The sequence below is a fragment of the Cottoperca gobio genome, chromosome 1 (genome assembly GCF_900634415.1).
Source record: "Cottoperca gobio chromosome 1, fCotGob3.1, whole genome shotgun sequence".
NCBI classification, from domain to species: Eukaryota; Metazoa; Chordata; class Actinopteri; order Perciformes; family Bovichtidae; genus Cottoperca; species Cottoperca gobio.
The window spans coordinates 2,080,262-2,107,136 of NC_041355.1; the positions used below are offsets into that span (position 1 = coordinate 2,080,262).

Here is a 26,875-nt window from a genome sequence, read left to right on the forward strand (position 1 = left end):
TCTCCCTTAAGGAAATTGTGGACACGTTAGCCAAACATGCTCTGAAACATAAATAAATCATGGACATTACACTCAGTAAAACTGAAGCCAAAGGAATAATCAAAAGAAGCATAATTAAGGAGTGGCAACACAGTTGCGATACAGGAAACACAGGACGACAACTTTACGCATTACAGCGAGAAGTGTTCACAGTGAGGACAGCTAGAAGGAGCACTAAAGAGGAGAACAGCTTAACAAGGCTGAGAGTAGGACATACCAGACTTAATAAAACACTGCACTTCATAAAGAAATCTCCCTCAGGATTATGTGAGCACTGTCAAGTATAGGAATCAGTGGAGCATGTCATTTCTCACTGCCAAAAATACCGTTGAGAGTGAGAAAGAGTAAAGAGAGAAATCAGGAAGCTTGGAGGGAAATAACTGAGTCTTAAACATGTATTGGACATTGGGTTAGGGAGACTAGTCCAATATTTGAAATAAACTGAGCTTATCAATAGAATTTAATTTACAGTGAAGTGTATTCTTCTTCTTTCTTTCATATTAAGTGGATAGATGATTGTAGTCCACCCTCCAACACAGTAGGTGGCGGTAATTCATTTTAACGCTGGTTGCCACCCGCCGTAAAACCAACGAAGAAGAAAAAGCCGTGCAGTGGAAGTAAACAGTACAGGCACTATTAGCGTTAGCTCAGCTCTCTGGATGTATGAAACTAGCAGGGAAACGATGTTGTAGTCGTTGCGTGGATGAATATTTTACTTCTAGTTAAGCAACAATGTCTTCAGTTGAGGTTTTTAGAGAGTTTGTCAACGAGCGACTAAATGCTGCTGCTGAAGAAATATTCGGAGTTTTCCAAGAAGCTGTCGTCGAGTACGAGGCAGAGATCCATCGTCAGCGCAGACTGCTGGATGTCGTTTGGAAACCGGAAATAAAGTTACACAGGATAGGTGTGTAAAACGTAATAACACAAAACGGAGGAATTGTATGTATATTTAACCCCATGTGTTTTAATAGGTTACGTTACTGGTACTAATTTGCTCGCATGTCTGCAGTAGTATCCTATTCCTTTTGTTCTCTGTCCCTCCAGAGCTCCCACAGCAACATGTCTGTAAGGAGGAGGAGGTCCTCTCTGACCAGCAGCTCTGTATTCAGGAGAGGAACTCCAGTCTGGACCAAGAGGACCCAGAGCCTCCACAGATTAAAGAGGAGCAGGAGGAACTCTGCACCAGTCAGGAGGGAGAGCAGCTTGTACTGAAGCAGGAGACTGATACCTTTATGTTGACTCCTACTGTTGAGGAAAGTGACCACCAGCTCCTCTCTCACAACTCTCATGTAGCTGAGAGCCAAGATCAGAAAGGAGGCAAGCATGGAGACTCAGGCTCAACTAGAACTGCAGAGCCAAATGAACAGAGTCTACATCACGAAAGCACAAGTCACAGTAACAATGTAGACAACCCTCACCTGTCAGAGATGCACTGTGATACTCACACAGGTAAACAGCCTTTCAAATTTGACACATGTGGAAAAGACTTTAAGTATGAATCATCACTAGAGAGACATCTGAGAAGCTGTTTGCGTGCAAAACATGAGGGAGAGCTTTTAGTATTCGTAGTAACTTGAAATGCCACATCAGATGCCACACAGTTGAGTAGCCATATTCCTGCAACACGTATGGGAAAAGATTCACTCACAAATCAGCATTGACGTCTCATCATACAAGAATCCACACACGTGAGAAGCCATATTGAACTCAACTTCATTTATATTGCACCTTTCATACATACAGTACATTCATACATAGCGCCCAAAGTGCTTCACAGAGCAACACAGCACAGACAAGAAAAATTAAATGTATGCAACAATAAATATATTTTTTCAGTCTGAAAATGACAACAATAAACAAATGCATGTTAAAATAAATTAAATTCACCCGAATAAAAAGCACAAAAGACAAAATTAGTATGAAAAACAAATTTTAAGACTTAAAAACTAAAGAAAGAATGACACGGCATCTTAATGTTGAGAAACATTTAGAAAACATTTCCGATATGAGTCACTTGACTGTCCTCATGAGAACGCACACATGTGAAGCCTTTTACATGGAAAACATGTGGAAGAGATTTCATAATGTGGCTTGTTGGTTCACATGAGGTGTGTACAGCTTTTATAAGTTTGATAACAAACAGAGGAATTAGATTTATAAATAATTCCATGTGTTTAAATATAAACTGGTATTAATTTGCTCCATTGTCTGCATTTTGTTACTTTGCCACCACAGTAGTATCTTATTCCTTTTGTTCTCTGTCCCTCCAGAGCTCCCACAGCAACATGTCTGTAAGGAGGAGGAGGTCCTCTCTGACCAGCAGCTCTGTATTCAGGAGAGGAACTCCAGTCTGGACCAAGAGGACCCAGAGCCTCCACAGATTAAAGAGGAGCAGGAGGAACTCTGCACCAGTCAGGAGGGAGAGCAGCTTGTACTGAAGCAGGAGACTGATACCTTTATGTTGACTCCTACTGATGAGGAAAGTGACCACCAGCTCCTCTTTCACAACTCTCATGTAGCTGAGAGCCAAGATCAGAAAGGAGGCAAGCATGGAGACTCAGGCTCAACTAGAACTGCAGAGCCAAATCAACAGAGTCTACATCACGAAAGCACAAGTCACAGTAACAATGTAGACAACCCTAACCTGTCAGAGATGCACTGTGGTACTCACACAGGTAAACAGCCTTTAAAATGTGACACATGTGGAAAAGACTTTCAGTATAAATCAAAACTAGAGACCCATCTGACAATCCACACAGGGGAGAAGCCGTTTGCTTGCAAAACCTGTGGGAAAGTTTTCAGAAAAAATAGTTACTTGGTAATGCACATGAAAATCCACACAGGTGAGAAGCCATATTCTTGCGAAACATGTGGGAAAGGATTTATTACGAAATCAACATTGATCTGTCATATAAGAATCCACACAGGTGAGAAGCCGTTTGCATGCAAAACATGTGGGAGAGCTTTCAGAAATAATCGTTACTTGGTAATCCACATGAAAACCCACACAGGTGAGAAGCCATATTCTTGCAAAATATGTGGGAGAGCTTTCACAAATAATAGTCAATTGGTAATCCACACAAGAATCCACACAGGTGAGAAGCCATATTCTTGTAAAACATGCAAAAAAGAATTCCAGCGTAATTGTCATTTGAAAAGCCACATGAGAACGCACACAGGTGAGAAGCCATATTCTTGTAAAACATGCAAAAAAGAATTCCAGCGTAATTGTCATTTGAAAAGCCACATGAGAACGCACACAGATGAGAAGCCATATTCTTGCAAGGCGTGTGGGAAAAGATTTAATCAGAAATCATCATTAAACTATCATATAAGAATCCACACAGGGGAGAAGCTGTTTGCGTGCAACACTTGCGGAAAATATTTCCGATGTAATAGTAACTTGAAAGTCCACATGAGAACCCACACAGGTGAGAGGCCATATTCTTGCAAAATATGTGGGAATGGATTTACGAGTAAATCATCATTGGACTATCATATAAGAATCCACACAGGTGAGAAGCCATATTCTTGTAAAACATGCAAAAAGAAATTCCAGCGTAATGAAACCTTGAAAGTCCACATGAGAACACACATGGGGGAAAAACTAAAAGGAGTTTGACACTCCTGACTTCAGGGTTACACTCTGTAATAAGTGTTGGATCATATACTATTTCTCCACACTAACTCAGCAATGAGGTCATTGAGGTTATTTCTTCGTTAGAGGAAGGCTGTACGTCTGTTTTGGGTTATTGGATTGCAATGGGATAGTGCTTTTGATCACCTGAACGTACAGGTGTAAATGCACCTGTAATGGAGGATATGGCTGGTGGGATGCTGGACTTCAGAAGCTCGCGCGTAATGCATACTGGTACATGCAGGCAGTCCCTGCACGGCTCCGCGAGCAGGAGAACTCAGCTTTAGGATTCAGGGGGAATCTATTGGCAGAAATGGAATATAGTATTCATAACTATGTTTTCTTTAGTCTACAATCACCTGAAACTAAGAATCGTATGTTCATTAGATTAGAATGAGCCCTTCATATCTGCATGTGGAGTGTGTCCTCTTCCACTGATTTAAATTTGTTTTGTAAATGCATTTGTATGAACATGGAGATAATGGTTTGTGTTGTATTTCATTCCAAGTAATTACAATAAATGAATTTACTTCCCTTAAAGATCTCATTTATATCTCAAGCCTAATTTCTATTTCAGTTCTCTTGTATTTCAGTTATTTTATACATAGAAATACACAATCAAAGAAGTTGCAACTACACGGGCCATGTAAGTACTGGCTGCATATTTATGTACAGAGAAATTAGCTAAAATTGTAATTCAGCTATACCAGCTTCCTCTCTGGGAACCATCACCTTATCGTGGTGGAGAGGTTTGTGTGTCCCTATGATTTTGAGAGCTGTGTTGTCTGGAGCCTAGTGCTCCTGGTAGGGTCTCAAGGCAAATTGGTCTCAGGCGAGGTGCCAGACTAAGAATGGTTCAAAAAGGACTTCATGAAAAAAAGGGAAAGGAAAGGAGAGACCCTGCCCGGAGGAAGCCCGGTGCCCTCGTCTGGAGCCAGGCCCAGAGGGAGGGTCCGACAGCGAGCACCTGGTGGCCGGGTTTGCCACGGAGCCCGGTCGGGCACAGCCCGAAGAAGCTACGTGGTGCCTCCCATCCATCCATCCTGTGGGCCCACCACTCATGGGAAAAACCGCTGGGGTCAGGTGCGCTGTCACACGGGTGGCAGTGATGGTCAGGGACCTCGACGGACCAGACCCGGGCAGCAGAAGCCGGCTCTGGGGACATGGAACGTCACCTCTCTGTGGTGGAAGGAGCCGGAACTAGTGCGGGAGGTGGATTGCTACCAGTTGGATCTGGTGGGGCTTACCTCTATGCACAGTCTTGGCTCTGGAACCATACTCCTGGATAGGGGTTGTAGTCTATTCTTCTCCGGAGTTGCCCAAGGTGTGAGGCGTCGGGCCGGGGTGGGGATACTTACTAGCCCCTGGCTGAGCGCCGCTACGTTGGAGTTCACCCCAGTGGACCAGAGGGTCGCCTCCCTACGCCTTCGGGTTATGGGGGGGGGAAAACTCTGACTGTTGTTTGTGCCTATGCCCCAAACCGCAGTTCGGAGTATTCGGCCTTCTTGGAGACCCTGAATGGAGCCCTGCGGGGGGCTCCGTATTCTTGCTGGGAAACTTCAATGCACACGTGAGTTGTTAGACTTCTGTGCTAGTCATGGAATGGCCATAACAAAATCCATGTTCGAACATAAGGATGCTCATAAGTGCACGTGGTACCAGAGCACCCTAGGCCAAAGGTCAATGATCGATTTTGTAATCGTATCATCTGATCTGAGGCCGCATGTTTTGGACGGGTGAAGAGAGGGGCGGAGCTGTCGACTGATCACCATCTGGTGGTGAGTTGGATCAAGGGGTGGGGGAAGACTCTGGACAGACCTGGTAAACCCAAACGGGTAGTGCGGGTGAACTGGAAACGTCTGGAGGAAGCCCCTGTCCTGGGGATCTTCAACTCACACCTCCGGCGGAGCTTTTCAGACATCCCTGTGGAGGTTGGGGGCATTGAACCTGAGTGGGCGATGTTCAAAACCTCTATTGCTGAAGCTGCGGTGATGAGCTGTGGTCTCAAGTTCTTAGGTGCCTCAAGGGGCGGTAACCCTCGAACACCGTGGTGGACCCCGGTGGTCAGGGAAGCCGTCCGACTGAAGAAGGAGTCCTTCCGGGTTATGTTATCCGGGAGGACTCCGGAAACAGTTGCAGGGTACCGAAGGACTAGAAGGGCGTGTCAGAGGCAAAGCAGCGGGTGTGGGAAAAGTTTGGAGAAGCTATGGAGAAGGACTTTCGGTCGGCACCAAGGTGCTTCTGGAAAACCATCCGGCACCTCAGGAGGGGGAAGCGAGGACCATCCAAGCTGTGTACAGCAAGGGTGGGACCCTGCTGACTTTGACTGAGAAGTTTATCGGCCGGTGGAAGGAGCACTTTGAGGAACTCCTGAATCCGACTATGGTAGAGACAGAGCTGGAAGCTGATGGGGGATCGTCGTAAATTTCCCTGATGGAAGTCACTGGGTTAGTCAAACAACTCCACAGTGGCAAAGCCGCAGGGGTTGATGAGATCCGTACAGAAATGCTGAAGGCTTTGGGTGTTGAGAGGCTGTCTTGGTTGACACGCCTCATCAACATTGCGTGGAAGTCTGGGACAGTGCCTAGGGGTTGGCAGACCGGGGTGGTGGTTCCCCTATTCAAAAAGGGGGACCAGAGAGTGTGTGCCAACTACAGGGTTATCACACTTCTCAGCCTCCCTGGTAAAGTCTACTCCAAGGTACTGGAAAGGAGGGTTCGGCCGGTAGTCGAACCTCTGATTGAAGAGGAACAATGCGGATTCCGTCCTGGTCGTGGAACAACGGACCAACTCTTCACTCTCGCAAGGATCCTGGAGGGGGCCTGGGAGTATGCCCATCTGGTCTACATGTGTTTTGTGGATCTGGAGAAGGTGTATGACCGGGTCCCCCGGGTGATACTGTGGGAGGTGCTGCGGGAGTATGGAGTGAGGGGGTCACTTTTGAGGGCCATCCAATCCCTGTACGCCCAAAGCGAGAGTTGTGTCCGAATACTCGGCAGTAAGTCGGACTCGTTTCCAGTGAATGTTGGCCTCCGCCAGGGCTGCGCTTTATCACCAATCCTGTTCGTGATTTTCATGGATAGGATATCGAGGTGTAGTCGTGGAGGAGAGGGGTTGCAGTTCGGTGACCTGAGGATCTCATCGCTGCTCTTTGCAGATGATGTGGTCCTTAAGGCATCATCGGTCTGTGACCTTCAACAGTCACTGGATCGGTTCGCAGCCGAGTGTGAAGCGGTTGGGATGAGGATCAGTACCTCAAAATCTGAGGCCATGGCTCTCAGCAGGAAACCGGCGGATTGCCTACTCCGGGTAGGGAATGAGCCATTACCCCAAGTGAAGGAGTTCAAGTACCTCGGGGTCTTGTTCGCGAGTGAGGGGACGATGGAGCGAGAGATTGGCCGGAGAATCGGAGCAGCGGGGGCGGTATTACAGTCACTTTACCGCACCGTTGTGACGAAAAGAGAGCTGAGCCAGAAAGCAAAGCTCTCAATATACCAGTCGATCTTCGTTCCTACCCTCACCTATGGTCATGAAGGCTGGGTCATGACAGAAAGAACGAGATCACAGGTACAAGCGGCCGAAATGGGTTTTCTCAGACGGGTGGCTGGCGTCTCACTTAGAGATAGGGTGAGAAGCTCAGCCATCCGTGAGTGACTCGGAGTAGAGCCGCTGCTCCTTTGTGTTGAAAGGAGCCAGTTGAGGTGGTTCGGGCATCTAGTAAGGATGCCACCTGGCCGCCTCCCTAGTGAGGTATTCCAGGCACGTCCAGATGGGAAGAGACCCCGGGGAAGACCCAGGACTCGGTGGAGAGATTATATCTCCTAACTGGCCTGGGAACGCCTCGGGATCCCCCAGTTGGAGCTGGCGGATGTGGCCCGGAGAAGGGAAGATTGGGGTTCCTTACTGGAGCTGCTGCCCCCGTGACCCGACCCCGGATAAGCGGTAGACGATGGCTGGATGGATGGATTATGATAGATGATGTTTGCTCTCAAGTTCAGGGCGATATTGGACGGTCACTGTTTGCTGATGATGGGACCATGTGGAAAAGAGGAAAGAACAGCAATCATATTATGGGAAAAATACAAGAGGCAGTTAATGTGGTTGAAAAGTGGTCATATTCGTGGGGATTCAAGTTTTCAATAGAAAAAAATAAAACTGTATTGTTCACCAGAAAAAGAGGGGTTGATGCACAGATAAAAATGTATGGACAACGGATAGAACAAGTGAAAGTTTTCAGATTTGTAGATATGTGGTTGGATGCAGAGCTAACATGGAGTGAACATATTCATAAGATAAACACCAACAAGTGTAAAAAGATATTGAATGTAATGAGATGTCTAACAAGATCAGATTGGGGAACTAGCAGGTGCTAGCTTGGTGGTGATGGCCTAGTGGTCTAGTGGTACGGCTTCCAAACAGAATTCCAAACAAAATTGTGAGTTCAAAACCAGCCCTGCCACCCTGAGCAAGGTACTTAACTGTCCCTGTAGTTAGTTCACTGTAATTCGCTCTGGATAAGAGCGTCTGCTAAATGACCTATAATGTAATGTAGCAGATAGGTTATAAAAAACATTTATCATCAGTGTTAGATTATGGGTGTGTTTCTTATGGTTCAGCTGCAAAAACGTCATTAAAAAAGTTGGAGGTGGTACAAGCTCAAGGTTTGAGACTTTGTTGTGGTGCTTTCTACTCCAGTGTCTGCTCTACAGGTTGAGATGGGTGAAATGCCGTTACCTATTAGACGCAAACAGTTAATGATGCACTACTTGACAAATGACACCCACATCAAACATCTGTGCAAGACCTCCTTCTACTACCTCAGATGCAAAACTCCGCCCCACAGTACTCGTCCACGCCTTTGTCTCCTCAAGGTTGGACTACTGTAACATCGGGATTCCAAGCGGGAGCCTTCAAAAGCTCCAATATATCCAGAACAGCGCCGCTAGGATCCTGATGAGGGTGCAAAAATATAATCACATCACACCCATTCTCCACTCCCTCCAATGGCTTCCTGTCGCATTCAGGATCGAATACAAAATCTCCCTATGCTTGGCTTGGAGGGAAATAACTGAGTCTTAAACATGTATTGGATATTGGGTTAGGGAGACTAGTCCAATATTTGAAAGAAACTGAGTAATTTACAGTGAAGTGTATTCTTCTTCTTTCTTTCTTTTTAAGTGGATAGATGATTCTAGTCCACCCTCCAACACAGTAGGTGGCGGTAATTCATTTTAACACTGGTTGACACCCGCCGTAAAACCAACGAAGAAGAAGAAGCCATGCAGCGGAAGTAAACAGTACAGGCACTATTTGCGTTAGCTCAGCTCTCTGGATGTATGAAACTAGCAGGGAGACGATGTTGTAGTTGTTGTGTGGATGAATATTTGACTTCTAGTTAAGCAACAATGTCTTCAGTTGAGGTTTTTAGAGAGTTTGTCAACGAGCGACTAAATGCTGCTGCTGAAGAAATATTCGGAGTTTTTCAAGAAGCTGTCGTCGAGTACGAGGCAGAGATCCATCGTCAGCGCAGACTGCTGGATGTCGTTTGGAAACCGGAAATAAAGTTACACAGGATAGGTGTGTAAAACGTAATAACACAAAACGGAGGAATTGTATGTATATTTAACCCCATGTGTTTTAATAGGTTACGTTACTGGTACTAATTTGCTCGCATGTCTGCAGTAGTATCCTATTCCTTTTGTTCTCTGTCCCTCCAGAGCTCCCACAGCAACATGTCTGTAAGGAGGAGGAGGTCCTCTCTGACCAGCAGCTCTGTATTCAGGAGAGGAACTCCAGTCTGGACCAAGAGGACCCAGAGCCTCCACAGATTAAAGAGGAGCAGGAGGAACTCTGCACCAGTCAGGAGGGAGAGCAGCTTGTACTGAAGCAGGAGACTGATACCTTTATGTTGACTCCTACTGATGAGGAAAGTGACCACCAGCTCCTCTCTCACAACTCTCACGTAGCTGAGCGCCAAGATCAGAAAGGAGGCAAGCATGGAGACTCAGGCTCAACTAGAACTGCAGAGCCAAATGAACAGAATCTAAATCACGAAAGCACAAGTCACAGTAACAATGTAGAAAACCCTCACCTGTCAGAGATGCACTGTGATACTCACACAGGTAAACAGCCTTTCAAATGTGACACATGTGGAAAAGACTTTCAGAATAAATCAAAACTGAAGAGACATCTGACAATCCACACATGTGAGAAGACATATTCTTGCAGAACATGTGGGAAAGCTTTTAAACTTTGTAGCAACTTGACACGCCACACAGGTGTGAAGCCATATTCTTGCAGAACATGTGGGAAAGCTTTTAAACTTTGTAGCAACTTGACACGCCACATCAGAACCCACTCAGGTGAGAAGCCATATTCTTGCAGAACATGTGGGAAAAAATTTGGATTTCATAGTAACTTGACACGCCACATGAGAACCCACACAGGAGAGAAGCCATATTCCTGCAACGCTTGTGGGAAAAGATTCACTCAGAAATCAGCATTGACGTCTCATCATACAAGAATCCACACAGGTGAGAAACAATATTCAACTCAACTTCATTTATATTGCACCTTTCATACATACAGTACATTCATACATAGTGCCCAAAGTGCTTCACAAAGCAACACAGCACAGACAAGAAAAACTAAATGTATGCAACAATAAATTTAATTTTGTATTCTGAAAATGACAACAATGAACAAATACATGTTAAAATAAATTAAATTCACCCCAATAAACAAGCACAAAAGATCAAATGAGTATGAAAAACAAATTTTAAGACTAAAAAATGTAAGAAAAAATGACACGGCACCTTAATGTTGCAAAACATTTAGAAAACATTTCCGATATTTCTTCCTTATAAAAATACAAATTCTCAATGTCCACAATTCTAGGTTTAAATCAAAAGATTCATTTTATTTTAAGTATTAAATCAGGGGCAAGGCATACAGCTTAAATTGATTAAAATCACATGTAGAATTAATATCAAAATCAATTAACTTAACTGCTGTGGCTATTTGATCTACTTATCGTTGGGGAGAGAGGGAGAGATATTGGATCGCTGGCCTTGAAGTCAGTCCATGTCAGTCGTCCATTTGCAGAGTGAGTATAGAAAAACTCTGAAGATTCAATTTGTAAATCTAAGTTGTTGGGGAAATGGTTACTCCTATCCTGTCCTTTGTTCAGCAACTTGGATCACTTTTTCAGAGTCCTCTCGGTGATGAAGTCCTCACTTCTCTCATCTCGGGTGAAGACGCAGAGGAAATAACCCCGAACTTGTGTCTCATGGCTTCTTATATAGGCCCCTTGGTGTCCCCGCCTCTGCTCATGCCTTTTTAAGGCTGCATACTGCATTATACCCTAGTGAGTTACTTTCAGAATGTTCTAAAATCTATTACCATGCACCCATTATATGTGCTTTTAAAGGGCGCTTTTAAAGGGGTTTTTAAGGGCGCTTCTGTACTCTAGAGTCTTCTAATATCTATTTCTCATATATCTGCTTTAGGCACCCACTATGCACACATTGTGTAAGGGCGCTTACTATTTGCGCGTTCAAGACCACATATTATGTGTGCTCCTAGTGAGTTATTTTCAAAACATTCCACTCAACATATTATCTGTTGTTTACTTTAGCAAACGGCATGTAAGTCTTAGCACACATCAATTCAACTTAATTAATTCACACAAAAGCGCATCACATTTTATACACTTGAGTCTCTGTATTTTGGCTTTGGTTACATACTTTATCCTTCTGTTCAGTACGGAAAGGTTGAGCGATGAAAAGGCATGCTGATTCTCAACCTACTTGACAATAGTCACTTGACTGTCCACATGAGAACGCACACATGTGAAGCCTTTTACATGGTAAACATGTGGAAGAGATTTCATAATGTGGCTTGTTGGTTCACATGAGGTGTGTACAACTTTTATAAGTTTGATAATAAACAAAGGAATCAGATTTATATCTAATTCCATGTGGTTAAAATATAAACTGGTATTAATTTGCTCCATTGTCTGCATTCTTTTACTTTGCCACCACAGTAGTATCCTATTCCTTTTGTTCTCTGTCCCTCCAGAGCTCCCACAGCAACATGTCTGTAAGGAGGAGGAGGTTCTCTCTGACCAGCAGCTCTGTATTCAGGAGAGGAACTCCAGTCTGGACCAAGAGGACCCAGAGCCTCCACAGATTAAAGAGGAGCAGGAGGAACTCTGCACCAGTCAGGAGGGAGAGCAGCTTGTACTGAAGCAGGAGACTGATACCTTTATGTTGACTCCTACTGATGAGGAAAGTGACCACCAGCTCCTCTCTCACAACTCTCATGTAGCTGAGAGCCAAGATCAGAAAGGAGGCAAGCATGGAGACTCAGGCTCAACTAGAACTGCAGAGCCAAATCAACAGAATCTACATCACGAAAGCACAAGTCACAGTAACAATGTAGACAACCCTAACCTGTCAGAGATGCACTGTGATACTCACACAGGTAAACAGCCTTTCAAATGTGACACATGTGGAAGATACTTTAAGCATAAATCATCACTAGAGAGACATCTGACAATCCACACAGATGAGAGGCCGTTTGCATGCAAAACATGTGGGAAAGCTTTCAGAAATAATAGTTACTTGGTAATGCACATGAGAATCCACGCAGGTGAGAAGCCATATTCTTGCAAAACATGTGGGAAAACATTCATTCGGAAATCAGATATGAATTATCACAAAAGAATCCACACAGGTGAGAAGCCGTTTGCATGCAAAATATGTGGGAAAGTATTTACTTATAAATCAACATTGAACTCTCATACAATAATCCACACAGGTGAGAAGCCGTTTGCATGCAAAATATGTGGGAAAGTATTTACTTATAAATCAACATTGAACTCTCATACAAAAATCCACACAGATGATAAGCTGTTTGCATGCAAAACATGTGGGAAAGTTTTCGAAAATAATAGTCAAGTGACATACCACATGAGAACCCACACTGATGAGAAGCCATATTCTTGCAAAATATGTGGGAATGGATTTATGAGGAATTCATCATTGGACTGTCATATAAGAATCCACACAGGTGAGAAGCCGTTTGCATGCAAAACATGTGGGAAAGCTTTCTCAAATAATAGTAACTTGGTAACTCACATGAGAACCCACACAGATGAGAAGCCATATTCTTGTAATACATGCAAAAAAAAATTCCAGCGTAATGATACCTTGAAAGCCCACATGAGAACACACATGGGGGGAAAAGGTGCATCACTGCAGCACAGAGGGTCCAGAGATTAAAGAGTAACAGGAGGAACTAAAAGGAGTTTGACACTCTTGACTTCAGGGTTACACTCTGTAATAAGTGTTGGATCACACACTATTTCTACACACTACCTCAGCAATGAGCTCACTGAGGTTATTTCTTCGTTAGAGGAAGATTGTCCGTCTGTTTTGGGTTATTGGATTGCAATGGGATAGTGCTTGATCACCTGAACGTACAGGTGTAAATACAGCTGTGATGGAGGACATGGCTGGTGGGATGCTGGGCTTCAGAAGCTTGTGCGTAATGCATACTGGTACATGCAGGCAGTCCCTGCACGGCTCCGCGAGCAGGAGAACTCAGCTTTAGGATTCAGGGGGATCTATTGGCAGAAGTGGAATATAGTATTCATAGCTGTTTTCTTTGGTCTATAATCACATGAAACTAAGAATCGTATGTTCATTAGATTAGAATGAGCCCTTCATATCTACATGAGGAGCGTATCCTCTTCCACTGAGACCACCATGTTGTCTCTTTAGTATCCCAGAACAGACGAACAAAACTCTGGCTCTAGAAAGGGTCTTTCCTGTTTTTATGTTACCAGAAGCCACTGTAGGTTCTCTCAACACTTGGAAAAGGAGGTCAGTGGAGGAGTATTCAGTTAGTTGCACCTGCAGTTAATATTGTAACTGACAATGATGAACAAACTGTTTACCAAGATGAATGTTACTGCATTGTATGCAACTTTTTAAACAACGACACTGAGCATGGATGATTGTAGCAACACTGTTAATATAATTTGTTATTCTGCTGCATTGAAGACTGACTGACAGAACATATTGCTGGAAAGGCCAGAAGATATACAAGCTTAAGGAGAACGTATTCATATCACACATGTTAGTTACCATGGTAGAATGGTGCATCACATTTTATTTATTTATTTTGTAAATAATGAATGTGTGTGTATACATTGTCTTAAAGAGATGCTATCAAGTAATTTATTTCTAAATGCTGTAAACATGTTGTGATTTAAAAAGTAATAATCTGATCAAATGTTAACATTCATTCATATTTTCTTATTTGTTTTTTCAGTTTAAATTTTTTAAATGCATTTGTATAAACATGGAGATAATGGTATATGTTGTATTTAATGCCAAGTAATTACAATAAATTAATTTGCTTCCCTTAAAGATCTCCTTTATATCTCTCGCCTAATTTCTAGTTCAGTTCTCTTGTATTTCAGTTATTTTATACATAGAAATACATCAAAGACTTTACAACTACACGGGCCATGTAAGTACTGGCTGCATATTTACAGTTGTGGTCAAAAGTTTAAATACACTTGTAAAGAACATGTATGTCATGGCAGTATTCAGTTTTCAATAATTTCTAAAACTCTTATTTTTCTGTGATAGACTGATTGAAGCACTGTTGGAAAAATATTCTTAATAAAGCCACAAAGTCAGGATCCAAATCAAATAAAAGGGTTTAATCAATATTCTTGCAAGAAGGAGCTGAGTTTATACATACAAAGGATGATCAAACTCACACACAGCTTGTAAGACTGTCGTGTTTGCTCAGAGAAGTAACTGTCCTAGCCCTAGTATTTATATGCATATATCAAAGGATCAGGTATCAGATGCGCTAATTCAATAGACTCAGCTATCAGACGTGCTAATTCAATAGACTTAGCTATCAGACGACTTCATGAAAGAAAGGGAAAGGAAAGGAGAGACCCTGCCCGGAGGAAGCCCGGGGCCCCCGTCTGGAGCCAGGCCCAGAGGGAGGGCCCGACAGCGAGCGCCTGGTGGCCGGGTTTTCCACGGAGCCCGGTCGGGCACAGCCCGAAGAAGCTACGTGGTGCCTCCCGTCCATCCATCCTGTGGGCCCACCACTCATGGGAAAAATCGCTGGGGTCGGGTGCGCTGTCACTTGGGTGGCAGTGATGGTCAGGGACCTCGACGGACCAGACCCGGGCAGCAGAGGCTGGCTCTGGGGACGTGGAACGTCACCTCTCTGTGGGGGAAGGAGCCGGAACTTGTGCGGGAGGTGGATCGCTACCAGTTGGATCTGGTGGGGCTTACCTCCACGCACAGTCTTGGCTCTGGAACCGTACTCCTGGATAGGGGTTGGACTCTATTCTTCTCCGGAGTTGCCCAAGGTGTGAGGCGTCGGGCCGGGGTGGGGATACTCACTAGTCCCCGGCTGAGCGCCGCTACGTTGGAGTTTATCCCGGTGGACGAGAGGGTCGCCTCCCTACGCCTTCGGGTTATGGGGGGGGGAAACTCTGACTGTTGTTTGTGCCTATGCCCCAAACCTGCAGTTCTGAGTATTCGGCCTTCTTGGAGACCCTGAATGGAGTCCTGCAGGGTGCTCCAGTAGGGGACTCCGTAGTCTTGCTGGGAGACTTCAACGCACACGTGGGAAACGATGGAGACACCTGGAGAGGCGTGATTGGGAGGAAGGGCCTCCCTGATCTAAACCCGAACGGTCGTTTGTTGTTGGACTTCTGTGCTAGCCATGGAATGGCCATAACAAACACCATGTTCGAACATAAGGATGCTCATAAGTGCACGTGGTACCAGAGCACCCTAGGCCAAAGGTCAATGATCGATTTCGTAATTGTATCTGATCTGAGGCCGCATGTTTTGGACACTCGGGTGAAGAGAGGGGCGGAGCTGTCGACTGATCACCATCTGGTGGTGAGTTGGATCAAGGGGTGGGGGAAGACTCTGGACAGACCTGGTAAACCCAAACGGGTAGTGCGGGTGAACTGGGAACGTCTGGAGGAAGCCCCTGTCCTGGGGATCTTTAACTCACACCTCCGGCGGAGCTTTTCAGCCATCCCTGTGGAGGTTGGGGGCATTGAACCTGAGTGGCGATGTTCAAAACCTCTATTGCTGAAGCTGCGGTGATGAGCTGTGGTCTCAAGGTCTTAGGTGCCTCAAGGGGCGGTAACCCTCGAACACCGTGGTGGACCCCGGTGGTCAGGGAAGCCGTCCGACTGAAGAAGGAGTCCTTCCGGGTTATGTTATCCGGGAGGACTCCGGAAACAGATGCAGGGTATCGAAGGACTAGAAGGGCGGCAGCTTCTGCCGTGTCAGAGGCAAAGCAGCGGGTGTGGGAGAAGTTCGGAGAAGCTATGGAGAAGGACTTTCGGTCGGCACCAAGGTGCTTCTGGAAAACCATCCGGCACCTCAGGAGGGGGAAGCGAGGAACCATCCAAGCTGTGTACAGCAAGGGTGGGACCCTGCTGACTTCAACTGAGAAGGTTATCGGCTGCTGGAAGGAACACTTTGAGGAACTCCTGAATCCGACTAACACGCCCTCTATGGTTGAGGCCGAGCTGGAAGCTGATGGGGGATCATCGTCAATTTCCCTCATGGAAGTCACTGAGGTAGTAAAACAACTCCACAGTGTCAAAGCTGCAGGGGTTGATGAGATCCGTCCAGAAATGCTTAAGGCTTTAGGTGTTGAGGGGCTGTCTTGGTTGACACGCCTCGTCAACATTGCGTGGAAGTCTGGGACAGTGCCTAGGGGTTGGCACCGTTGTGATGAAAAGAGAGCTGAGCCAGAAGGCAAAGCTCTCAATCTACCGGTCGATCTTCGTTCCTACCCTCACCTATGGTCATGAAGGCTGGGTCATGACCGAAAGAACGAGATCACGGGTACAAGCGGCCGAAATGGGTTTTCTCAGACGGGTGGCTGGCGTCTCCCTTAGAGATAGGGTGAGAAGCTCAGCCATCCGTGAGAGACTCGGAGTAGAGCCGCTGCTCCTTTACGTTGAAAGGAGCCAGTTGAGGTGGTTCGGGCATCTAGTAAGGATGCCACCTGGGCGCCTCCCTAGGGAGGTGTTCCAGGCACGTCCAGCTGGGAGGAGACCCCGGGGAAGACCCAGGACTCGGTGGAGAGATTATATCTCCTCACTGGCCTGGGAACGCCTCAGGATCCCCCAGTCGGAGCTGGAGGATGTGGCCCGGAGAAGGGAAGATTGGGGTTCCTTACTGGAGCTGCTGCCCCCGCGACCCGATCCCGGATAAGCGGTAGACGATGGATGGATGGATGGATATCAGACGTGCTAATTCAATAGACTCAGCTATCAGACGTGCTAATTCAATCGACTGAGGACTATTCTTCGATTGAGCAGTTCAACTCCTGTCCCCTGCTATGTTTAACAATTAGCATTTCCTGTATTTTCCTATCAAGCACACACATACATACCAGATTTTTGAAGTTTGATTATTTTATGAATTTATTATGGGTCTTCTGAAAATGTGACCAAACCTGCTGGGTCAAAATGTACATACAGCAACATGAATTATTAATTGTGGTAACGTAGAAAGTTGTGTCAATCAAATGAGCTTTGTAGTATGGCCTCTTAACTTCTTGTGAGTGATTATGATTGACTACAGCTGTCAATACATTTAAATAGTGCTCATTAGATAAAATCATTAGACTCAGCCACAAACGCTACAATGGGAAAGTCAAAGGAGCTCAGTATGGATGTGAAAAAGTGGATCGTTGACTTGAAAAAGTCAGGAAAGTCACTTGGAGCCGCTACAGGTCCCAAGATCAACTGTACAAACAATTGTTTGTAAGTATAAAGTGCATGGCACATTAGTGTCACTGCCACGACCAGGAAGAAAACGCAAGCTATCATCTGCTGCTGAGAGAACATTGGTCAGGATGGTCAAGATTCAACCAAGAACCACCAGAAAGCAGGTCTGCTATAAAGTAGAAGCTGCTTGAACACAGGTGTCAGTGTCCACAGTCAAGCGTGTTTTACATCGGCATGGGCTGAGAGGCTGCCGTGCAAGAAGGAAGCCCTTGCTCCAGAAGCGGCACCTTAAGGCTCGACTGAAGTTTGCTGCTGATCACATGGACAAAGAAAAGGCCTTCTGGAGGAAAGTTCTGTGGTCAGATCCAACAAAAATTTAGCTTTTTGGCCACAATGACCAGAAATATGGTTGGAGGAGAGAAGGTGAGGCCTTTAACCATAAGACCAAGCCTACCGTCAAGCATGGTGCTGGTAGTATTATGCTATGGGCCTGCCCTATCTTATTGTGTTTCTTTTAAATGCACTGTAAGGCGACCTTGGGTGTCCTGAAAGGCGCCTCTAAATAAAATGTATTTTTATTATTATTATTATTATCTATACAAAAACAAAAAGGTTATTCTCAATCATTGTTTGCCCTATCTACACCAAAACAATATCTTGGAAAGATGCTTTCAGCTTTTATGGCATAGCACCGAGTCTGCCTTGGTGAAATTGTGCAATGACCTGCTCTTCTCTATCAACTCTGGTGATTGTGCCATACTGATTCTAGTTGATCTGAGCACAGAGTTTGATACAGTGGATTATGACATTTTAATAGACAGTCTCCACTACAGGGTTGGTGTTGATGGCACTGCCTTGAGCTGGTTTGCGGCCTACCTCAAAAATAGAAGCATGGACAACTTTTCTTCTGTGTCCCACAAGGTTCTATTCTTGGTCCTATTTTTTTCTCCACGTACATGCTTCCCCTCAGCCAAATCATGGAAAAATACAATATGACCTTTCACTGTTATGCTGATGACACAGCCTTATCTCCCCCTCAAACCAAAAGACCGGTCCAATCTTGTGAGTCTCAAGTTGTCCTTTTTGCCCCCCTTGAATCTATCAAAGTGATTAACAACAATCTTGGCAACCTGTCCACCCTTGTCAAACCCAACGTCAAAAAACTTGGTGTGATATTTGAGTCCGCCTGTAAGTTTGACAATCCGGTCAATGCAGCAGTTTTTTTCAGCTTGGCACTATTGCCAAATTCAAGCCATTTTTCTCATCCAATGATCTTGAGAAAGTCATCCACACCTAGACTTCTGCTGTTTGTGTATAATGCCGCAACGGGTCAGGGCCCCTTCTATATTGACCGTGACTTTTCTATTGCAGCCCCTAGACTAGGGGTGCCCACACGTTTTTGGCTTGTGAGGTACTTTTAAAATGACCAGGTCACAGTAATCTACCTGTATTAGAAAATGCAGGTGCTGTCTGAGGTCTATGCGACTCCGGAGACAGGGGAAGCAGCTGCACCCCCCACTCCTCCCTCGGCCACCCACACGCCGCTGCTGTGCCCACTACACGATCCTCCCGCTGGCACGTCACAATGTCCACCAGCGCTTGGCTCTGCTGCTGCTGTAGGGCTCCGAGTGGAACTCTGTCATCCCACTTCCGGAGAGAGTTTCATGGATTGGGGTCTAACTAAGTAAAATAAGCTGAGTGAGAGTGAGAGAGCGAGAGGGGCTACTAGAAGAGATTGTTCGGCTCACCAGTGCCCTCTGCTTTACTGGTGACCCCTGCCTTTAACTGGACATTGACATGTTCTTAATTTGGTTTCTACCTCAAATCAATCCCGTAAACTTCTTATTTATATCAAAGCATTTATTAATGTGATATGACCGCATAGAAGATATATCCAGCTGAGGACAATTCAGCGTCACCGATACACGGATCGCATTGAAGCAGGTATTGTCTCTTGGTTTCACTTGAACTGTGTCGTCTCAAGTTTCTCTCCTATTGGTTGGCTGAGATCATGTCCGGTTGACCCCGTTAGCGTGCAAGCGTGTCCACGCCTCCTGGCGCAGATGTCTTCCTTCCCCTTGTGGAGGGGAGTACCTCTAGCATGTATTACACTAATATTTCTTGACCTGAACAGTGAATACATTCAGTACATAATACTTCTTTTCAGTAGTACACAAATACATATAGTAGTTAACCATTTCAAATTGTAGTAAAACAAATGCATATTTATACATTCAGGAGTTAATTATATCACAAATTCCCTCCTTACACAACATTTATGGTGTGTATAATACCCAGTGTATAATAAGGCACAGTGTGTTACGATAGTACAGAGCGGACCCAGGCGCAGAACACAGACGAATGGACTTCAAATGAGAGTTATGAGGATTTAATAGTAGTAAGGCAGGGAGGTGAGAGGTGCTGGAGAATGAAGGGGATAAGCAGGCAGGCAGGGTAGCAGGCAGGCAGGCAGAAGGCTGGTTCTGAGTACACAGAGACAAAAGGTTAGAACTGGCCCAAAAACACAGAGCTACAAAGATTGTGTGAGAGCAGTCTGATGGCAACTACCACTTGACAAACAACAATCTGACGATGAGTGGAGGGAAAAGCGGAGGAGATATAATGTTGAGTGGCTGATTAGATAGGAGGCAAGTGGGCTGATGGCAATGAGGACCAGGTGTGCAGGTGGAGCTGTAGAGGGAGGCAGACACATCCATGCCACAGACACGCCCATGCTTCAGGCACACAAACAGAGGGCACAGAAGGGGAAAGACAACAATACATGTATTATGGTATGGCTCCGGCCGTAACAGGACCCCCCCTCTCAGCGGTTGCCTCCAGGCAACCTACCAGGCTCGTCGGGATATTCCCAGTGAAAATCCCGGATGAGGGAGTGATCCAGGACGAGACGGCAGGATATCCAGCAGAGCTCCTTTGGACCGTATCCCACCCAATCCACGAGATACTGGTACTCACGGCCTCGACTGCGCACATCCAGCAACCGCCGGACAGTGTAGGCCGGATGGTCGTCAATGACCTGGGATGGAGGAGGGGGAACGGCCGGAGGGCACAATGGAGTAGTTGCCACTGGTTTTAGCAGGGAAACGTGGAAGGTGGGATGAATTCTCATATGGACCGGGAGCTTGAGCTTGAACACAGATGGGTTAATGATGTGAGAAATCTCAAATGGACCAGTGTACCGGGGCGTCAGATTCCTGCTTCCGGCTTGGACTGAAGGAACCTTGATGTCATCCTCCTGGGATGGGAACAGAGGTGGTTGATAGCCAAGGGAGCACTCAAAGGGGGACAATCCAGTAGCTGCACTGGACAAGGAATTGTGTGCATATTCAATCCATGGAAGTTGAGTGCTCCAAGTAGCAGGGTTGTTGGCCGTGACGCAGCAAAGCACAACTCCTAGGTCTTGATTGGCCCGCTCAGTCTATCCATTGGTTGGTCGAGAAGGCGACCTCTGCCTGAGGAGACCAGGAAAAAAGACATAGGAGAAGTGAGAGAGGCGCTGCAACACGGCTGTAGTCCCAGATGAACCGGCGGTAGAAATTGGCAAAGCCAAGGAACCGCTGGAGCAGTTTCCGGGAAGACGATCTGGGCCACTCCTTCACCGCCAGGATCTTCTCCAGGTCTGTCTTCACCTGCCCACTCTCAATGATGTAACGCAGGAAGCGAACAGAGCTCACGTGGAACTCGCATTTCTCGGCCTTGGCAAATAGTTTGTTCTCTGGAGAACCTGCCTAACATGGTGGGTGTGCTCTTCAAGATTCCGGCAAAAAATCAGGCTGTCATCAAGGTAGACAAAAACAGTTCTGTTGAGAAAATCACGGAGGGCATCATTCACCCGGGCCTGGAAAACGGCGGGGGCGTTGGTCTGTCCAAAACGCATGACCAGATACTCAAAGTGGCCAAGAGGAGTGTTGAATGCCGTCTTCCATTCATCGCCCTCACGAATGCTGACTAGATGATAGGCGTTTCTTAAATCCAGTTTACGGCGTTCGGTAGACAGTAATTCATCCCTCTTTTGTGGATCGTTGTTTTTGATGATTGTAGGAAATCTAAAGAATCATTTTTCTGGGTCACGAGTAGCGTTATTACCACAATTATACACTGCGCACAAGGTTGCCATTTTCTTTCAATCTTAGACGTTTAAATACAAAGAACATTACGAAGCGTTGCAGCAACTCACACGTGAACGGCCGCCGTCTTGGTTGTATATACCATCCAACATGGCTGAATTCCGGGTTGGGAAATAAGCGTGACGTCACATGCACACGATCAATAAGTGATGTTCGCCAGCAAGACAAATCGTCCAAGCACAAGCACGCCAAGATGCACACAAACATACACTGTCAATGGCTTCACGTGTGACAAGAACTGTGTCGGCAGACCAAGTGACCAAAGCTGAGGAAAAGATGTCGATGCTTTGCACTAAAAACAATGTAGCCTTCAGCTTCTGCGGTGATTTCAGTCGCAGTGTAGCGGACATGTTTCCCGACTCTGCCATCGCAAGGAAGTCCTCGTCGGGGGAAGCAAAAGACACACAAATCATCAATCATCAAATAAATTGATGATAACTCATCAAATAAAATACATAGATCTTATAAACATGTCTGTACAAGTAATACATACATTAAATAAACATGTATTTCCTGAATGTATATGCCCGTCCCTTATGTGTTTAGGTTTACATTGGTGGCTGAGAGCTGTTAAGATATGGGCGGAGAAAATCCCTTATTTTGAAATTCTAATGTTGACAGGTATGGACTAGCGGGGCTTTCAAACAGTCCATCTCAGCATTAAAAGGGTCGACGAGGAATGTAATCTGTGACCTTTTCAGCTGTAGATCATGGAACCGGGTCGTAAAGTTTTCGTGCAGGGTTTCAACCAATGTTGCATTTCGACTTGTCCGCTTGCTTTTAGCAGAGGGAAAATGCGCTAATTCTCCCTTTTTGAAGAAGTGTCTTAAACAGTTTCAGTTTGTTAACAAACGCAAATACACTTTGCAGTAGGTCAGGCAGCATTTTTATATGAATATGCGAGTTAGCGAGGGAGAGAAGACGGAGAAAGGGAGAGAAACACAGACGAAGAGACGAGTGAGCAGCAGACAGGGAGAGAACAATAACTACTCATGGCCTCTCCAAGAAGAGAAAAGTCAACAGAGCATTCAACCCAGAATGGACAGATTCCATCATGTTCCCACTGGCAGCACAAAACCTGTGTCTCATATGTTCAGAGACCGTGGTGCTCATTTAAAGTGGCGATGTGAAACGCCACTATGAGGCAAAGCACAATGTTTTTGACCAAACATACCCACTCAAGTCTGAACTGAGGGCACAGAAAATAATACTTTCTTTATCAGATTTGACAGTCAGCTGTTGATGACGTGCAGACGTTGATACAGCTACTAGACTACTTCAATATATCACACTAATTCATAACGCAGGTTACACATTATGATGCTCCGGACCTTTGCTTGAGGACATTCTCTCTAACTGGACCTTGTAGAAGTTTAGTTGAATACCCCTGCGATAGATTATTCTAGTCCACCTTCCAACACAGTAGGTGGCGATAAATAATGTTAACGCTGGTTAACACCCGCCGTAAAACCAACGAAGAAGAACATGAAAAAAAGAAGAAGAAGAAGAAGAAGAAGAAGAAGAGGCACTATTAGCGTTAGCTCAGCTCTCTGGATGTATGAAACTAGCAGGGAGACGATGTTGTAGTCGTTGCGTGGATGAATATTTGACTTCTAGTTAAGCAACAATGTCTTCAGTTGAGTGTTTGAGAGAGTTTGTCAACGAGCGACTAAATGCTGTTGCTGAAGAAATATTCGGAGTTTTCCAGGAAGCTGTCGTCGAGTACGAGGCAGAGATCCATCGTCAGCGCAGACTGCTGGATGTCGTTTGGAAACCCGAAATAAAGTTACACAGGATAGGTGTGTAAAACGTAATAACACAAAACGGAGGAATTGTATGTATATTTAACCCCATGTGTTTTAATAGATTACGTTACTGGTACTAATTTGCTCGCATGTCTGCAGTAGTATCCTATTCCTTTTGTTCTCTGTCCCTCCAGAGCTCCCACAGCAACATGTCTGTAAGGAGGAGGAGGTCCTCTCTGACCAGCAGCTCTGTATTCAGGAGAGGAACTCCAGTCTGGACCAAGAGGACCCAGAGCCTCCACAGATTAAAGAGGAGCAGGAGGAACTCTGCACCAGTCAGGAGGGAGAGCAGCTTGTACTGAAGCAGGAGACTGATACCTTTATGTTGACGCCTACTGATGAGGAAAGTGACCACCAGCTCCTCTCTCACAACTCTCATGTAGCTGAGAGCCAAGATCAGAAAGGAGGCAAGCATGGAGACTCAGGCTCAACTAGAACTGCAGAGCCAAATCAACAGAGTCTACATCGCGAAAGCACAAGTCACAGTAACAATGTAGACAACCCTCACCTGTCAGAGATGCACTGTGATACTCACACAGGTAAACAGCCTTTAAAATGTGACACATGTGGGAAAGACTTTAAGTATGAATCATCACTAGAGAGACATCTGACAATCCACACAGGCGAGAAGCCGTTTGCATGCAAAACATGTGGGAAAGCTTTTAGAGTTCATAGTAACTTGAAATGCCACATCAGATGCCACACAGGTGAGAAGCCATATTCCTGCAACACGTGTGGGAAAAGATTCACTCAGAAATCAGCATTGACGTCTCATTATACAAGAATCCACACACGTGAGAAACAATATTCAACTTAATTTATATTGCACCTTTCATACATACAGTACATTCATACATAGCGCCCAAAGTGCTTCACAGTGCAACACAGCACAGACAAGAAAAACAAAATGTATGCAGCAATAAACAAATGCATGTTAAAATAAATTAAATTAACCCGAATAAACAAGCACAAAAGGCAAAATTAGTATGAAAAACAAATTTTAAGACTTAAAAATTAAAGACAAAATGACACGGCACCTTTTAGTGTTTCGAAAACATTTCCGATATGATAGTATGACTGTTCTCATGAGAACACACACGTGAAGACTTTTACATAGAAAACATGTGGAAGAGATTTCATAATGTGGCTTGTTGGTTCACATGAGGTGTGTACAACTTTTATAAGTTTGATAACAAACAGAGGCATTAGATTTATAAATAATTCCATGTGTTTAAAATATAAACTGGTATTAATTTGCTCCATTGTCTGCTTTTTGTTACTTTGCCACCACAGTAGTATCCTATTCCTTTTGTTCTCTGTCCCTCCAGAGCTCCCACAGCAACATGTCTGTAAGGAGGAGGAGGTCCTCTCTGACCAGCAGCTCTGTATTCAGGAGAGGAACTCCAGTCTGGACCAAGAGGACCCAGAGCCTCCACAGATTAAAGAGGAGCAGGAGGAACTCTGCACCAGTCAGGAGGGAGAGCAGCTTGTACTGAAGCAGGAGACTGATACCTTTATGTTGACTCCTACTGATGAGGAAAGTGACCACCAGCTCCTCTCTCACAACTCTCATGTAGCTGAGAGCCAAGATCAGAAAGGAGGCAAGCATGGAGACTCAGGTTCAACTAGAACTGCAGAGCCAAATCAACAGAGTCTACATCACGAAAGCACAAGTCACAGTAACAATGTAGACAACCCTCACCTGTCAGAGATGCACTGTGATACTCACACAGGTAAACAGCCTTTAAAATGTGACACATGTGGAAAAGACTTTCAGTATAAATCAAAACTAGAGACCCATCTGACAATCCACACAGGTGAGAAGCCGTTTGCATGCAAAACATGTGGGAAAGCTTTCAGAAAAAAGAGTTACTTGGTAATGCACATGAAAACCCACACAGGTGAGAAGCCATATTCTTGCGAAACATGTGGGAAAGGATTTACTCAGAAATCAACATTGAACTCTCATATAAGAATCCACACAGGTGAGAAGCCGTTTGCATGCAAAACATGTGGGAAAGCTTTCAGAAATAATCGTTACTTGGTAATCCACATGAAAACCCACACAGGTGAGAAGCCATATTCTTGCAAAACATGTGGGAGAGCTTTCACAAATAATTTTCAATTGGTAATCCACACAAGAATCCACACAGGTGAGAATCCATATTCTTGCAAAACATGCAAAAAATGTTTCCAATATAATAGTCACTTGACACGCCACATGAGAACCCACACAGGTGAGAAGCCATATTCTTGCATAATATGTGGGAGAGCTTTCACAAATAATAGTCAATTGGTAATCCACACAAGAATCCACACAGGTGAGAAGCCATATTCTTGTAAAACATGCAAAAAAGAATTCCAGCGTAATTGTCATTTGAAAAGCCACATGAGAACGCACACAGGTGAGACGCCATATTCTTGTAAAACATGCAAAAAAGAATTCCAGCGTAATTGTCATTTGAAAAGCCACATGAGAACGCACACAGATGAGAAGCCATATTCTTGCAAGGCGTGTGGGAAAAGATTTAATCAGAAATCATCATTAAACTATCATATAAGAATCCACACAGGGGAGAAGCTGTTTGCGTGCAACACTTGTGGAAAATATTTCCGATGTAATAGTAACTTGAAAGTCCACATGAGAACCCACACAGGTGAGAGGCCATATTCTTGTAAAATATGTGGGAATGGATTTACGAGTAAATCATCATTGGACTATCATATAAGAATCCACACAGGTGAGAAGCCATATTCTTGTAAAACATGCAAAAAGAAATTCCAGTGTAATGATAGCTTGAAAGTCCACATGAGAACACACATGGGGGAAAAGCTGCATCACTGCAGCACAGAGGGTCCAGAGATTAAAGAGTAACAGGAGGAACTAAAAGGAGTTTGACACTCCTGACTTCAGGGTTACACTCTGTAATAAGTGTTGGATCATATACTATTTCTACACACTACCTCAGCAATGAGGTCACTGAGGTTATTTCTTCGTTTCTTCGTCTGTTTTGGGTTATTGGATTGCAATGGGATAGTGCTTGATCACCTGAATGTACAGGTGTAAATGCAGCCATGATGGACATGGCTGGTGGGATGCTGGGCTTCAGAAGCTCGTGTGTAATGCATACTGGTACATGCAGGCAGTCCCTGCACGGCTCCGCGAGCAGGAGAACTCAGCTTTAGGATTCAGGGGGATCTATTGGCAGAAATGGAATATAGTATTCATAACTATGTTTTCTTTAGTCTATAATCACCTGAAACTAAGAATCGTTGTGTGTTCATTAGATTAGAATGAGCCCTTCATATAAAACATAAGGAGCGTGTCCTCTTCCACTGACTTACATTTTTTTCGTAAATGCATTTGTATGAACATGGAGATAATGGTATGTGTTGTATTTCATTCCAAGTAATTACAATAAATTAATTTACTTCCCTTAAA

The 26,875-nt window shown here is 44.9% G+C and overlaps 3 protein-coding genes across 3 annotated transcripts; all 3 read left to right on the forward strand.

Moving 5' to 3' along the window:
- The first annotated feature begins 1,263 nt into the window (after positions 1 to 1,263).
- Positions 1,264 to 13,981, forward strand: LOC115006422 (oocyte zinc finger protein XlCOF19-like). Its single transcript, XM_029428671.1, has 2 exons — positions 1,264 to 1,495; positions 12,252 to 13,981. Exons 1-2 carry the CDS (start codon positions 1,272 to 1,274, stop codon positions 12,958 to 12,960), a joined length of 933 nt encoding a protein of 310 aa, XP_029284531.1. The 5' UTR covers positions 1,264 to 1,271; the 3' UTR covers positions 12,961 to 13,981.
- On the forward strand, positions 8,838 to 26,875 carry LOC115027875 (zinc finger protein OZF-like). Its single transcript, XM_029461449.1, has 4 exons — positions 8,838 to 8,979; positions 23,154 to 23,427; positions 23,568 to 23,891; positions 25,077 to 26,875. Exons 2-4 carry the CDS (start codon positions 23,256 to 23,258, stop codon positions 26,306 to 26,308), a joined length of 1,728 nt encoding a protein of 575 aa, XP_029317309.1. The 5' UTR covers positions 8,838 to 8,979; positions 23,154 to 23,255; the 3' UTR covers positions 26,309 to 26,875.
- On the forward strand, positions 9,082 to 11,787 carry LOC115006396 (zinc finger protein 37 homolog). The gene is made up of 4 exons (XM_029428618.1): positions 9,082 to 9,253; positions 9,394 to 10,209; positions 10,981 to 11,042; positions 11,756 to 11,787. The coding sequence occupies exons 1-3, from the start codon at positions 9,082 to 9,084 to the stop codon at positions 11,016 to 11,018; spliced, it is 1,026 nt and encodes a 341-aa protein (XP_029284478.1). The 3' UTR covers positions 11,019 to 11,042; positions 11,756 to 11,787.

What these genes read in the sequence shown, in the direction of transcription:
- LOC115027875 (XM_029461449.1), top strand. Translation starts at nt 23,256, where the DNA reads ATGTCTTCAGTTGAGTGTTTGAGAGAGTTTGTCAACGAGCGACTAAAT. An exon ending in AATAAAGTTACACAGGATAG is followed by an intron (nt 23,428 to 23,567) that starts GTGTGTAAAACG and finishes CTGTCCCTCCAG; the next exon opens with AGCTCCCACAGCAACATGTC. An exon ending in TGCAGAGCCAAATCAACAGA is followed by an intron (nt 23,892 to 25,076) that starts GTCTACATCGCG and finishes CTGCAGAGCCAA; the next exon opens with ATCAACAGAGTCTACATCAC.
- LOC115006396 (XM_029428618.1), top strand. Translation starts at nt 9,082, where the DNA reads ATGTCTTCAGTTGAGGTTTTTAGAGAGTTTGTCAACGAGCGACTAAAT. An exon ending in AATAAAGTTACACAGGATAG is followed by an intron (nt 9,254 to 9,393) that starts GTGTGTAAAACG and finishes CTGTCCCTCCAG; the next exon opens with AGCTCCCACAGCAACATGTC. An exon ending in TCATACAAGAATCCACACAG is followed by an intron (nt 10,210 to 10,980) that starts GTGAGAAACAAT and finishes CTTCTTATATAG; the next exon opens with GCCCCTTGGTGTCCCCGCCT.
- LOC115006422 (XM_029428671.1), top strand. Translation starts at nt 1,272, where the DNA reads ATGTTGACTCCTACTGTTGAGGAAAGTGACCACCAGCTCCTCTCTCAC. An exon ending in GATACTCACACAGGTAAACA is followed by an intron (nt 1,496 to 12,251) that starts GCCTTTCAAATT and finishes CACAGATGAGAG; the next exon opens with GCCGTTTGCATGCAAAACAT.